General features: G+C 44.3%; 1 protein-coding gene across 2 annotated transcripts in view; it reads right to left on the reverse strand.

The window, feature by feature from the left end:
- Positions 1-12,874, reverse strand: part of LOC109892904 (unconventional myosin-VIIa) — an 85,459-nt gene that overhangs the window by 42,319 nt on the left and 30,266 nt on the right. For both annotated transcript variants that reach the window (XM_020485770.2, XM_031826790.1), the window contains 13 exons: positions 12,773-12,849; positions 12,520-12,639; positions 12,169-12,311; positions 11,503-11,713; positions 10,861-10,996; positions 10,384-10,490; positions 5,561-5,698; positions 5,197-5,355; positions 4,862-4,954; positions 4,643-4,737; positions 4,206-4,290; positions 3,734-3,952; positions 971-1,168 (listed from right to left, as the gene is read on the reverse strand). In XM_020485770.2, the coding sequence (XP_020341359.1) occupies positions 971-1,168; positions 3,734-3,952; positions 4,206-4,290; positions 4,643-4,737; positions 4,862-4,954; positions 5,197-5,355; positions 5,561-5,698; positions 10,384-10,490; positions 10,861-10,996; positions 11,503-11,713; positions 12,169-12,311; positions 12,520-12,639; positions 12,773-12,849 (1,781 nt within the window). The remainder of the gene's footprint in view (positions 1-970; positions 1,169-3,733; positions 3,953-4,205; positions 4,291-4,642; positions 4,738-4,861; positions 4,955-5,196; positions 5,356-5,560; positions 5,699-10,383; positions 10,491-10,860; positions 10,997-11,502; positions 11,714-12,168; positions 12,312-12,519; positions 12,640-12,772; positions 12,850-12,874) is intronic.

Raw genomic sequence — 12,874 nt, forward strand, 5'->3', positions numbered from 1 at the left:
ATCTGAGTGCAGCGCTCAGACACAAAAACAAGCCATACAGGTACCCGCCATTGTTGTGGAGTCAACAGAAGTCAGAAATAGCATTATAAATATTCACTTACCTTTGATGATCTTCATCAGAATGCACTCCCAGGAATCCCAGTTCCACAATAAAGTCCATAATTTATGTCCAAATACCTCCTTTTTGTTCGCGCATTTAGTTCACAAATCCAAACTCATGAAAAGTCCAAAAAGTTATATTACAGTTCGTAGAAACATGTCAAACGATGTATATAATCTATCTTTAGGATGTTTTTATCATAAATCTTCAATGTTTCAACCCGGACAATTCCTTTGTCTATGGAAATGCAATAGAACGCAGCTAACTCTCACGGGTGTGCGCGAGACAGAGCCCATGGCACTCTGCCAGACACCTGGTTGAAACAGCTCTCATTCTTCCCCCCCTTCACAATAGAAGCCTCAAACAAGGTTTTAAAGACTCTTGACATTTAGTGGAAGCCTTGGGGAGTGCAATATGACCCCATATGCAATGACTTGAAAACTACAAACCTCAGATTTCCCACTTCCTGGTTGGATTTTTTGTCAGGTTTTTGCCTGCCATATGAGTTCTGTTATACTCATAGACATCCTTCAAACAGTTTTAGAAACTTCAGAGTGTCATCTATCCAAATCTACTAATTAAATGCATATTCCAGCTTTTGAGCCTGAGTAGTTTACTCTAGGCATCTTATTATCCAAACTACTCAATACTGCCCCCCAGTCCCAAAGAAGTTAATAGGCTATTTTAGCTTGTGAGCGCTACTTCTGGTTGAAATCTTTCAAAACCTCCACATAACCTCTTTATGGAACAAATCATAACTTACATTTAAGTCAAATTTGTGACTTAACATCAATTCATGACGAAGTGAAAATTTGACTAAAGTGGAAGTTAAGATTTGCCCCTAAGTAAACCATTAGGTGCTTCAGGAACCTGTTCCACCATCTCCTTCTTTCGCCGTGCCTCCTCCCGTGCCTCCATCTCCCTCTCCTCCTCCTGACGGGTCAGCTCGGCCAGGCGCTCCTTGTGACTCCTCTCGGCCTCGGCCCGCGCTCGTCGCACCGTCATCTGGTTCCTCAGGCGCTCCTCCTCGACCAGACGCTGGCCTTCTGCCTTTTGGCGCCGCCGGTGCTAAGAAATGGGGGAGAGAGTTGTTTAATCACTTACAAATTCTCATAAATGTTCTTAAATGTTACTAGAAGCTGGTAAGACGAGGGGTGGGGATGCGTGTCTTTTTCGCAATAACAGCTGGTGCACGATGTCTAATATTAAAGAAGTCTCAAGGTATTGCTCACCTGAGGGAGAGTACCTTATGATAAGCTGTAGACCACACTATCTACCTAGAGAATTCTCATCTATATTATCCGTAGCCGTCTATTTACCACCACAAACCGATGCTGGCACTAATGCCACACTCAACCAACTATATAAGGCCATAAGAAAACAAGAAAAGGCTTATCCAGAAGTGGCACTCCTAGTGGCCGGGGACTTTAATGCAGGCATACTTAAATAAGTTTTACCAAAGTTTTTACCAGCATGTCACATGTGCAACCAGAGGGGAAAAAAACTCTAGACCACCTTTACTCCACACACAGAGTTGTATACAAAGCTCTCCTCCGCCCTCCATTTGGCAAATCTGACCATAATTCTATTCTCCTGATTCCTGCTTATAATCAAAAACTAAAGCAGGAAGTACCAGAGACTCACTCAATACGGAAGAGGTCAGATGACGCGGATGCTACGCTACAGAACTGTTTTGCTAGCACAAACTGGAATATGTTCCGGGATTCATCCAATGGCATTGAGGAGAATAGTCATCAGCTTCATCAATAAGTGCATCGACGATGTCGCCTCCCCAGTGACTGTATGTACATATCCAAACCAGAAGCCATGGACTACATGCAACATCCGCATCGAGCTAAAGGCTAGAACTGTCGCTTTCAAGGAGCAGGACACTAATCCGGATGCTTAGAAGAAATCCTGCTATGCCCTCAGACGAACCATCAAACAAGCAAAGCGTCAATACAGGATTAAGATTGAATCCTACTACACCGGCTCTGACGCCCGTCGGATGGGGCAGGGCTTGAAAACTATTACGGACTACAAAGGGAAACCCAGACGCGAGCTGCCCAGTGACGCGAGCCTACCAGACGAGCGAAATGCCTTTTATGCTCGCTTCGAGGCAAGCAACACCGAAGCATGCACGAGAGCACCAGCTGTTCTGGGTGACTGTGTGGTAACGCTCTCGGTAGCTGATGTGAGCAACATAAAGCTGCAGGGCCAGACGGATTGCATACCACCCCAAAAGATCCACAGATGACGCAATCTCAATCGCACTCCACAATGCCCTTTCCCATCTGGAAAAAAGGAACACTTATGTGAGAATGTTGTTCATTGACTACAGCTCAGCGTTCAACACCATAGTGCCCACGAAGTGCATCACTAAGCAAAGGACCCCGGGACTAAACACCTCCCTCCGCAACTGGATCCTGAACTTCCTGACGGGTCACCCCCAGGTGTTAAGGGTAGGCAACAACACATCTGCCACGCTGATCTTCAACACTGGGGCCCCTCATGGGTTTGTACTTAGACCCTTCCTGTACTCCCTGTTCACCCACGACTGCGTGGCCAAACACGACTCCAACACCATCATTAAGTTTGCTGACGACACAACAGTGGTTGGTCTGATCACCGACAACGATGAGACAGCCTAAAGAGGGGAGGTCAGAGAACTGGCAGTCTGGTGCCAGGACAACAACCTCTCCCTCAATGTGATCAAGACAAAGGAGCTGATCGTGGACTACAGGAAAGAGGTGGCCGAACAGGCCCCCATTAACATCGACAGGGTTGTAGTGCAGCGGGTCGAGAGTTTCAAGTTCCTTGGTGTCCACATCACCAGCAAACCATCATGGTCCAAACAAACCAAGACGCTTGTGAAGAGGGCACGACAAAACCCCTCAGTAGATTGAAAACATTTGGCATGGGTCCCCAGATCTTCAAAATGTTATACAGCTGCACCATCGAGAGCATCCTGACCTGTTGCATCACCGCCTGGTATGGCAACTGCTCAGCATCTGACCGTAAGGTCCTGCAGAGGGTAGTGTGTACGGCCCAGTACATCACGTGGGCCAAGCTTCCTGCCATCCAGTACCTATATAATAGGCGGAAAGCCCATAAAATTGTCAGAGACTCCAGTCACTCAAGTCATAGACTGTTTTCTCTGCTACTGCACGGCAAGCGGCACCGGGGTGCCAAGTCTAGGACCAAAAGGCTCCTTAACTGCTTCTACCCCCAAGCCATAAGACTGCTGAACAATTAATCAAATGGCTAATGGACTATTTACATTGACACCCCCCCCCCCCCCCATTTGTTTTGTACACTGCTCCTACTTACTGTTTATCTGTGCACAGTCACTTCACCCCTACCTAGATGTACAAATGACTTCAACTATCCCCGCACACTGACTCTGTACCGGTACCCCCTGTTTATAGCCTCGTTATTGTTATGTTATTGTGTTACTTTTTATTATTTTTTACATTAGTTTATTTGGTAATATTTTCTTAACTCTTCTTGAACTGCACTGTTGGATAAAGATTGATTTGATCAGATTTAAATGGCCTTACTTTAGGCCCGTTGCCTTGCTTTGTGTCTATCTCTGTGTGTATGCATATGCCTATAAGTAGTGTAGCATCCTACCTCTGCCCTGAGTCTCTGGGTAACCCTCCGTGCGATCATGCCCCGGGCGTATGCCTGGATGGTGATCACCGCATGCAGCTGCCTCCAAAAAGACCGCCTCACCATGAAACCACGGCAACGGGCCTGTATTTGAGTGACGCAAGTCCTGGCCAATTGGTAGGTGACAAAGAGTTTTCTTGCTCTATAGAGGGCTTGTAGGCGCAGGAAGCCGACCCTCATCTGAAGAGGAGACACCAACAAAACTCTCAAACACCAATAAAACATTCTAACAAAATAACTACACCAATATAACACAACTATAACGTTATAGCAACATAACTACAACCCACAATTCAATAACTGTGGGACGGTCTTTTAAGGTGTGTTCATTAAGGGACTAAACGTCATTCCTGCCCAGGGATATGTCCAAGTGAACCATCCAAGAAATGGACAGTTGTGAAATGTCAGTAATCATGGATATAGAAGAACTCACCGCACTGTAGTCCTTCCTGCACCGATAGCCGCGCCACATCTTCTGAATGAGTGTCACTGACCTCCTCATCCTCAGGAAGTTAGTCCTGGAAAAGACACAGGGGGAGGGAGGGGTGGGGAGAGGTGCATATGGAAACATATTATATAATACTGAAGCTCTCAAACTAAATATTTGTGAATTGAAATGTCAAGACAATTCAACGGTAGTATCTGAATTCGATCTATGAGGGACAAGTTAAACGTTGTCCCTAAGTACAATATGGATAAACAAAACAAAGATCGTAACTTAAAGAGGATCCTTCAAGGAATCCCCACCCCTCCAACACCGCATGTCCCCTTTCCCCCCCTTCTCACCCTCCCTCGTGCCCCTCCTCTTTCCTCTCCCCCTTTCTCCGTCCCTTCCAGGCTCACCCTCCCCTCTACTCCCTCCTTCCTCACCTCTCCTTCATTCCTCTAACAGCCTTTTGGATGAGGATGGCCTTGTCAGTGATGGTCTTGTCCCTGTCTATCTCCAGCTGCATGTCATGGTGGTCCTGAGAAGGAGAGGGAGAGCGGTGGGAGTGAGAGAGAGAGAGTGCACTTTATTTGATCGTAATATGTGTAACAATGTAGGTGAAAATATGATATGTCGATTTGCAATCAATTAAATCTAGTCACCTTAAGAAAGATCTTGGTCTTCCCAATCTCCCAGTCGTCATCTCGTCCAAGAACAGCCTCCACTATCTTCTGACACGTCCCTCTCAGGTCATCCTATGAGAAAACACCAGGGAATGAATGACACCTAAATGAACTAATAGCCATCCTGAAGTAGAGTAACAGAACATAGTAATATAATCGAAAGTGACAGCAGGGTTGTGTTCATTAGGACAGAAAACAGATGTTCTAAAACGTTTTTTAACAGAAAACAAGTGTTTCTTATTGGAGGCCCTTGTTTCATTCTGTTTTTTTTTCTCTCGTTTAGTGCCTAATGGACAGGGCCCAGCTCTGCTAACCTGTCTGTTGGCAGGTTTGACTCCGGGCATGAGAACACGGTAGCGGTCTACGAACTCTCCGAAGGTGTATCTGATGGGGTAACCAGCGCGTCTGATACGAATGGTCTCCATCATCCCAGAGTACCTCAGCTGACGCACACACAGCTCCCTGTCAAACAGCTAGATGGACAGACACACAGACAGATTAAAGAGAACAGCTGTAAGGGAATGGTAAACGAACATCGTGACACACACACAGGCACGCACGCAATCACACACACAATCACACGCACACACACAGGCATGTACACACACATGTACGCACACACACAGGCAAATACACCCCCACCCACACTCTTTTATACTAGTGTCAGGTTGGACTCACCATGGGTTTCTTGAGCTCGTTGGGTTTGATGCAGCGGACAAAGAAAGGCTGACATACATTGAGGGTTCTCATCAGCAGCTCCAGAGAAAGCTTGAACTGGCTACTCAGAGTAGGGGATCGCTTCCTGGTCTCCATACCCTGGCAACACACACACACACAGAGAGCAATGCATTTGTAATTTTAACAACCTGACCCTGACACTTTGTTTGCTAATCTGAGGGATGGGGCTGGGAAAATTCAAACACTCTAAAATTCATAGACCGAGCTATGGATGAAAGGATTGCCATGTATAAGTCATATTCTTCAAGAATCAATATGTATACCACAAATTGAATGACAATGACAATTGAACAACAGCACCCGCAAATTGGCTACCAGTGCGGCAAGTGCCACTGGTTGCTGGTAAGCTTTTTTGACTTGGACATACATTTTTTTCCAACACATGCTAACCTTTGTTTAACCAGCTAACAGCTGCTCTTAGCAAAAATGTGTTTGGAGTTACCTTTTTAATAGGCTATGCTAGAGATTACACTTCCAATTCTAATGTGGGGAGGTCAAAATAATGAAAAACTCTCTACCAAATGTATTCATTTTAAAAATGTTGATTTTATTTTTGAACCTTTATTTAACTAGGCGAGTCAGTTAAGAACAAATTATTATTCATAATGATGGCCTACCAAAAGGCAAAAGGACTCCTGTGGGAACGGGGACTTAAAAATGAAAAATATAGGACAAAACACACATCACGACAAGAGAGACACCACAACACTGCATAAAGAGACACCTAAGATGACAACATAGAATAGCAGCAACACATGACAACACAGCATGGTAGCAACACCACATGACAACAACATAGTAGCAGCACAAAACATGGTACAAACATTATTGGGCACAGAAAACAGCACAAAGGCAAGAAGGTAGAGACAACAATACATCACGCGAAGCTGCCACATCTGTCAGTAAAAGTGTCCATCATTGAGTCTTTGACTGAAGAGATTTGTGTGCTTTGGGGACATTTAACAGAATGTGACAGGCAGAACGGGTGTTGTATGTGGAGGATAAGGGCTGCAGTAGGTATCTCAGATAGGGGGAATGAGACCTAAGAGGGTTTTATAAATAAGCATCAACCAGTGGGTCTTGCGATGGGTATACAGAGATGACCAGTTTACAGAGGAGTATAGAGTGCAGTGATGTGTCCTATAAGGAGCATTGGTGGCAAATCTGATGGCCGAATGGTAAAGAATGTCTAGCCACTCTAGAGCACCCTTACCTACCAATCTATAAATGATATCTCCGTAATCTAGCATGGGTAGGATGGTCATCTGACTCAGGGTTAGTTTGGCAGCTGGGGTGAAAGAGGAGCGATTACGATAGAGGAAACCAAGTCTAGATTTAACCTTAGCCTGCAGCTTTGATATGTGTTGAGAGAAGGACAGTACACCCTCTAGCCATACTCCCAAGTACTTGTATGAGGTGACTTCCTCAAGCTCCAAACCCTCAGAGGGGCATTCTTCTTACCAAACCACATGACCTTTGTTTTGGAGGTGTTCAGAAGAAGGTTAAGGGCAGAGAAAGCTTGTTGGACACTAAGAAAGCTTTATTGTAGAGCGTTTAACAGAAAATACAGGGAGGAGCCAGCTGACTATAAGACTATCATCTGTATATAAATGGATGAGAGATTCCTACTGCCTGAGCTGTTGTTGTTGATGTAAATTGAGAAGCGCGTGTGGCCTAGGATCAAGCCCGGGGGTAATCCCTTGGTTACAGGCAGTGGCTAAGACAGCAGATGTTCTGACTTTATACACTGCACTCTTTGAGAGAGGTAGTTAGCAAACCAGGCCAAAGACCCCTCAGAGACACCAATACTCCTTTGTCGGCCCACAAGAATGGAATGGTCTACCGTATCAAAAGCTTTGGCCAAGTCAATAAAAATAGCAGCACAACATTGCTTAGCTTCAAGGGCAATGGTGACATCATTTAGGACCTTTAAGGTTGCAGTGACATATCCATAACCTGAGCGGAAACCAGATTTCATACCAGAGAGAGAGAGAATACTATAGACATCAAGAAAGCCAGTCAGTTGATCATTTATTTGTTTTTCCAAAACTTGATAAAAAGGGCAAAATAGAAATTGGCCTATAACAGTTAAGATCAGCTTGATCTTCCCCTATATAAAGAATCCACAGTGGCTGCCTTCCAAGCTATAGGAACCTCCCCAGATAGGAGAGACAGGTTAAAAAGGTCAGAGATAGGCGTGACGATGATAGGGGCTGCAACCTTAAATAAGAAAGGATCTAAACCATCTGACCCAGATGTTTTTGGGGTCAAATTTAAGGAGCTCCTTTAGCACCTCTGACTCAGTGACTGCCTGAAGGGAGAGGTGAAAAAGAGGGAGGAGCATCGGGACTAGTCGCATTAGAAGGGGTGGGAGATGAGGAAATGTTGGACGGCTTCCGGATAGCTTGAGTGCACTCCTTTCTCATTTTGCCTGAATGAGAGCCAGTCAGTCCGAGTATGCATGCGCCGAGCTTTTCGCGAAATGGGATTCTTGAGGTGGAGTAACTCTGCCAGATCACGGTCGAACCAGGGACTGAACCTGTTTTTTAATTCTCATTTTCTTAATGGGGGTGTTTTTGATAACAATACGACTGAAAATATTTTTTAAAAGAAGGTCCAAGCTGATTCTATACCATTTTACAGGGGTCAGTTCATGAAGGACGGCTTGATCTCATTGCCATTATCTGATAAGACAAGACATGCACATTTAGTTTTTTGATAACATATGATGGGGGTCCCTGGGTTGCTGGGACGGGGTCACTGGGCAAGAAAAGGTTGAAGACCCCTGGTGTAAACTCTAAACACAACTCTAAATCACAGTATTTCTCAAATAGTGGTTTCGGACCTCCTGCTGGGTTGTGGCCAGTTCCTGCAAGGTCGCAGTGACAAATGACGTGGTCAGATTAAGAAAAACATATTTGAGAATCACTGTGTTAATATTAGTACCACTGGGGTGAAGACTGAAAAGAAAGAGGGACAGAAACAGGTTTGAGTTCCAGAGGATGGATGGATGGATGGATAGAGAGGAGTTTGGGGAGAAACACAAGATACACAAGGTGTGTTGGTAGCAGTGAGATCTGGGTTTACCCAGGGATGTGAATAAACTCTGGATGACTGACAGGGTGCGTAGCCATCTTGGTACTCCTCTTCCATAGCAAAAAAAAGTTTTTGGAAGCAATATACAGTGGGGAGACAAGTATTTGATAACCTGCTAAATCGGCAGTGTTTCCTACTTACAAAGCATGTAGAGGTCTGTCATTTTTATCATAGGTACACTTCAACTGTGAGAGGCGGAATCTAAAACAAAAATCCAGAAAATCACATTGTATGATTTTTAAGTAATTAATTTGCATTTTATTGCATGACATAAGTAATTGATACATCAGAAAAGCAGAACTTAATATTTGGTACAGAAACCTTTGTTTGCAATTACAGAGATCATACGTTTCCTGCTGCCAGGGCAACTAAGGAGTGGCTCCGTAAGAAGCATCTTAAGGTCCTGGAGTGGCCTAGCCAGTCTCCAGACCTGAACCCAATAGAACATCTTTGGAGGGAGCTGAAAGTCCATATTGCCCATCGACAGCCCCGAAACCTGAAGGATCTGGAGGTCTGTATGGAGGAGTGAGCCAAAATCCCTGCTGCAGTGTGTGCAAACCTGGTCAAGAACTACAGGAAACGTATGATCTCTTTAATTGCAAACAAAGGTTTCTGTACCAAATATTAAGTTCTGATTTTTTGATGTATCAAATACTTATGTCATGCAATACAATGCAAATTAATTACTTAAAAATCATACAATGTGATTTTCTGGATTTTTGTTTTAGATTCCGTCTCTCACAGTTGAAGTGTACCTATGATACAAATTACAGACCTCTACATGCTTTGTAAGTAGGAAAACCTGTAAAATCGGCAGTTTATGTAAATGCATTTATTAATGTCTACATTCGGTTTTGACACTTATTCTGTTAGACACCTTAATGCATATTTTTAAAATTATATGTGAGCTAAATAAATAAATAAATATATATATTTTGAAGATGACTACTAATGTTACTGTCCCCACTACAACAGAAAAAAATACTTAAATACATGTTATTTTGTTCTTGAAACATTTAATTGAAATGCTATATAATTCCATTCGTTCCTATGGAGGACTGCTATTTCTTGGGAGTGCCAATATGGCCAACCGGTTGCTTCAAAGCCTATCAATGGCCAATGCATAGCATCAGCAATCCAGGGTTTATATACAGAATTGTTTTACCACAGAAAGAATGGCCATTGTTTACCTTCGGAGAAGGAGTGGTGGGAGGCAGATAGCCACACAGAAACTGGGGTCAGACAGAACAAGAGAACACAACCAAAATGAGAGAAAGAGATGAAGATAGGCATGGCTAACACCACCGCTCCCCTAATGCTAAGGGACACAATAGTAGTAGGAATAGTAAAGAAAAGTAAGAATTGAGAGAAAACTTCGGACTATAGGTCACAAAAGATGTCATAACCATAGAAAAATAAGTGGGTACACTTTTAAAATGGCTACCGGTTCACCCATTACAGACCTGTTGACTTGAATGGGGAGGCACGTTCTAGTTATTGTATTTATATAGTCTAAACCCTCTCTGGAATTCCACCATCGTGACCTACTCTAAGCCTTTCGTCCTTATGCTTAGTGGACACAGCCTGGTGGAGTGAGTAGGAAAAATACATTCAAGGTGTCATCGTAACATCCTCACTATGTGACCACCAGACACGTCATCTCTCACCATGGTGACGTCAGCCTGGAAGATCTGCTTGATGAACTTGTTCTTGGAGGAGTGGACCAGCTGGATAATGTCAGTGTGGAGGCTGTCACGATTCTTCTCCAGGAAGCCTGAAACACACAGGAGTCAGCCATGTCCAATCCCAAACAAACCCCTAGCCCCGGCCCCTTAACTATGCACTTGTGGAGATATGATAGATGTAAGTCATCAGAGGGCAAGGTGGAGCCATTACCACATTGCTTACACATGGCATATCCTCTCTGATCTTCACAAGTGCCTAGGGTGTAGGGGCTAGGAGTTGATTTGATATGGAGCATATGAACAACTAATAGACTTGCTGGAGTTCAATACCTGGTCTTCTGACCATGAATCTACCTATAGAATCCAACCAAGTCCTACTACATGGAGCATCAGGGACTTCATTATGTGATAGCAATGAATTGGGTTGAGTGTGAAGCCAATGCCTTACAATAGGCCTACCTCTGGTCTCGTAGTGGACCACCCCAGCAAAGTGCTGGATGCCAAACTGGGTCTCGTAGGTGTTCTTAGGGGGGTGGTAGTTGGTGTTGAGTTTGTGCTGGGAGTTGAGTTTATACAGCATGGTGGACTCTGTTCCCTGTGAGACACAAACAGAGAAAAAACATTTAGGCTGTGTCTGAAATTATACCCTTCACTATATGGTCCGCTGTAGCTTAGTTGGTTGAGCATGGTGCTTGCAACGGCAAGATAGTGGGTTCAATTCCCGGGACCACCAGTACATAAATTGTATGCATGCATGACTAAGTTACTTTGGGTAAAAGCAGCTGCTAAATGGCATATACAGTATTATAATAAAGGGGCATAGGATTAGGGTGCAAATTCGGATCAAAAACAATTCTATGGCACTTTTTTAACCCACTCAGGGGCAAAGGCATATTTGTTGCGCCATGGTATTGGTGTGCAATACGGGGATCCTCTCTGCATGTCTCTTAGATAATTTGTCACAAAAACCGGTCCCTCAGTACAGAGTTGTAAATAACAAACATTCAGTTCCTCCAACTGTCCATCCGCTCTCACAAAACCTAAACACAAATATGCATATTGATTTACATAAAATTTTAATTTGCCAAATTGGTACTGTACCTTGGGGAACTTGCTCTCCTCGTCTATGAGAGATATGATGTTCATGGGTTTATTGCCGATCATGTCCAGGGCATCCTGGTTGTCAGTGAACTCGATGTGCTGCCAGTTGATGTCCTCTAGGTTGTACTCCTCCTGCTCCAGCTTGAACACATGCCTCACAAAGAACTGCTGCAGGTTCTCATTGGCAAAGTTTATGCACAGCTGCTCAAAGCTTCAGGGAAGAAGAAACGTAGCCGGTTACTCAACAGCCAATCAATTTAGGGGTGTGGCTATCCTTACTTTGATGGTCAAATTTGTCCAGTTTGTGTGTGGTTATTTGTGTGTATGTCTGTGATTCTCGCTGGCAAAATGTATGGACAGCTGCTCAAATCAACAGGGAAGAAATGTAGCGAGAGCCAGTCCCTAGACAGCCATTAGAGTATAAAGCCCTTCAGTGAGCATGTCAACCGCACAAATCAACAAAAGAGGCTGTCTCTATTGTCTGACTTTAGTCGGGCACATACCATTGTCATCCAATTTTCCAATAGAGAATGGAAATCATAACAATTATGTAATTTCATGTTCCACATACAACGTCCCCTAAACAGAAAACAAAGCTTTTAGACCTTTGAATTTGAACCAAATGGCTACAACATCCCCAAAGCTTGGGTCAGTCAGAGGTCTCACCTGTTGACAATGAAGTTCTCGAAGCCAAAGATGTCGAGCAGGCCAATGGACCTCCTTATGATCTTACTCTCACAGGACGGAGGTCTGAAGATGGCCGCGTTGATCTTGTCCACAATCCACACAAACAGCCTCCCATAGATACCCTGGGACAGGAGGGACAACGTTCATTTACACCATGAGTGGGTGTCGTAGATGCTCTCGGAGGAACAGCTTTCATTAGACAGAAGGGAACTTTGACCTTCTGTGAGGAATCCGATTTAGGAGTGTGTGTGTGTGTCCTCACTTTGATAATAAAAGGTGTCTGTGTTCACACGCATGTATGTATGTATGTATGTATGTGAGGGTCCTGACCTTGACGAAGGCGTCCCTGACATCCAGGCCCTGTTCCATGCTGAGGGGGGTGGACACATTTTCGCCCCGGGTGATCAGGGTACGAGTGGTTAGACATGACATCACGTCCTTAATGTCCACCTCAACAACAACACAACAACATACTGTAGTAGAGTACAACAACAACACAATACACAAACACCATACAGAGTGACGCAGTCTACAGTACAAGCCCAACATAGAGATCTTGTACAGGTAAGCATCTACTACCCACCTCCATCAGAGATGCGGCAGTGGACAGGTCTGGAGATCGCACTACCACGCAGGCATCCAGGTTGTCATAGCAACGGGCTGTTGGAGTGTATGTGTTATAAAG

Source organism: Oncorhynchus kisutch, linkage group LG6 (genome assembly GCF_002021735.2).
Source record: "Oncorhynchus kisutch isolate 150728-3 linkage group LG6, Okis_V2, whole genome shotgun sequence".
Lineage (NCBI taxonomy): Eukaryota > Metazoa > Chordata > Actinopteri > Salmoniformes > Salmonidae > Oncorhynchus > Oncorhynchus kisutch.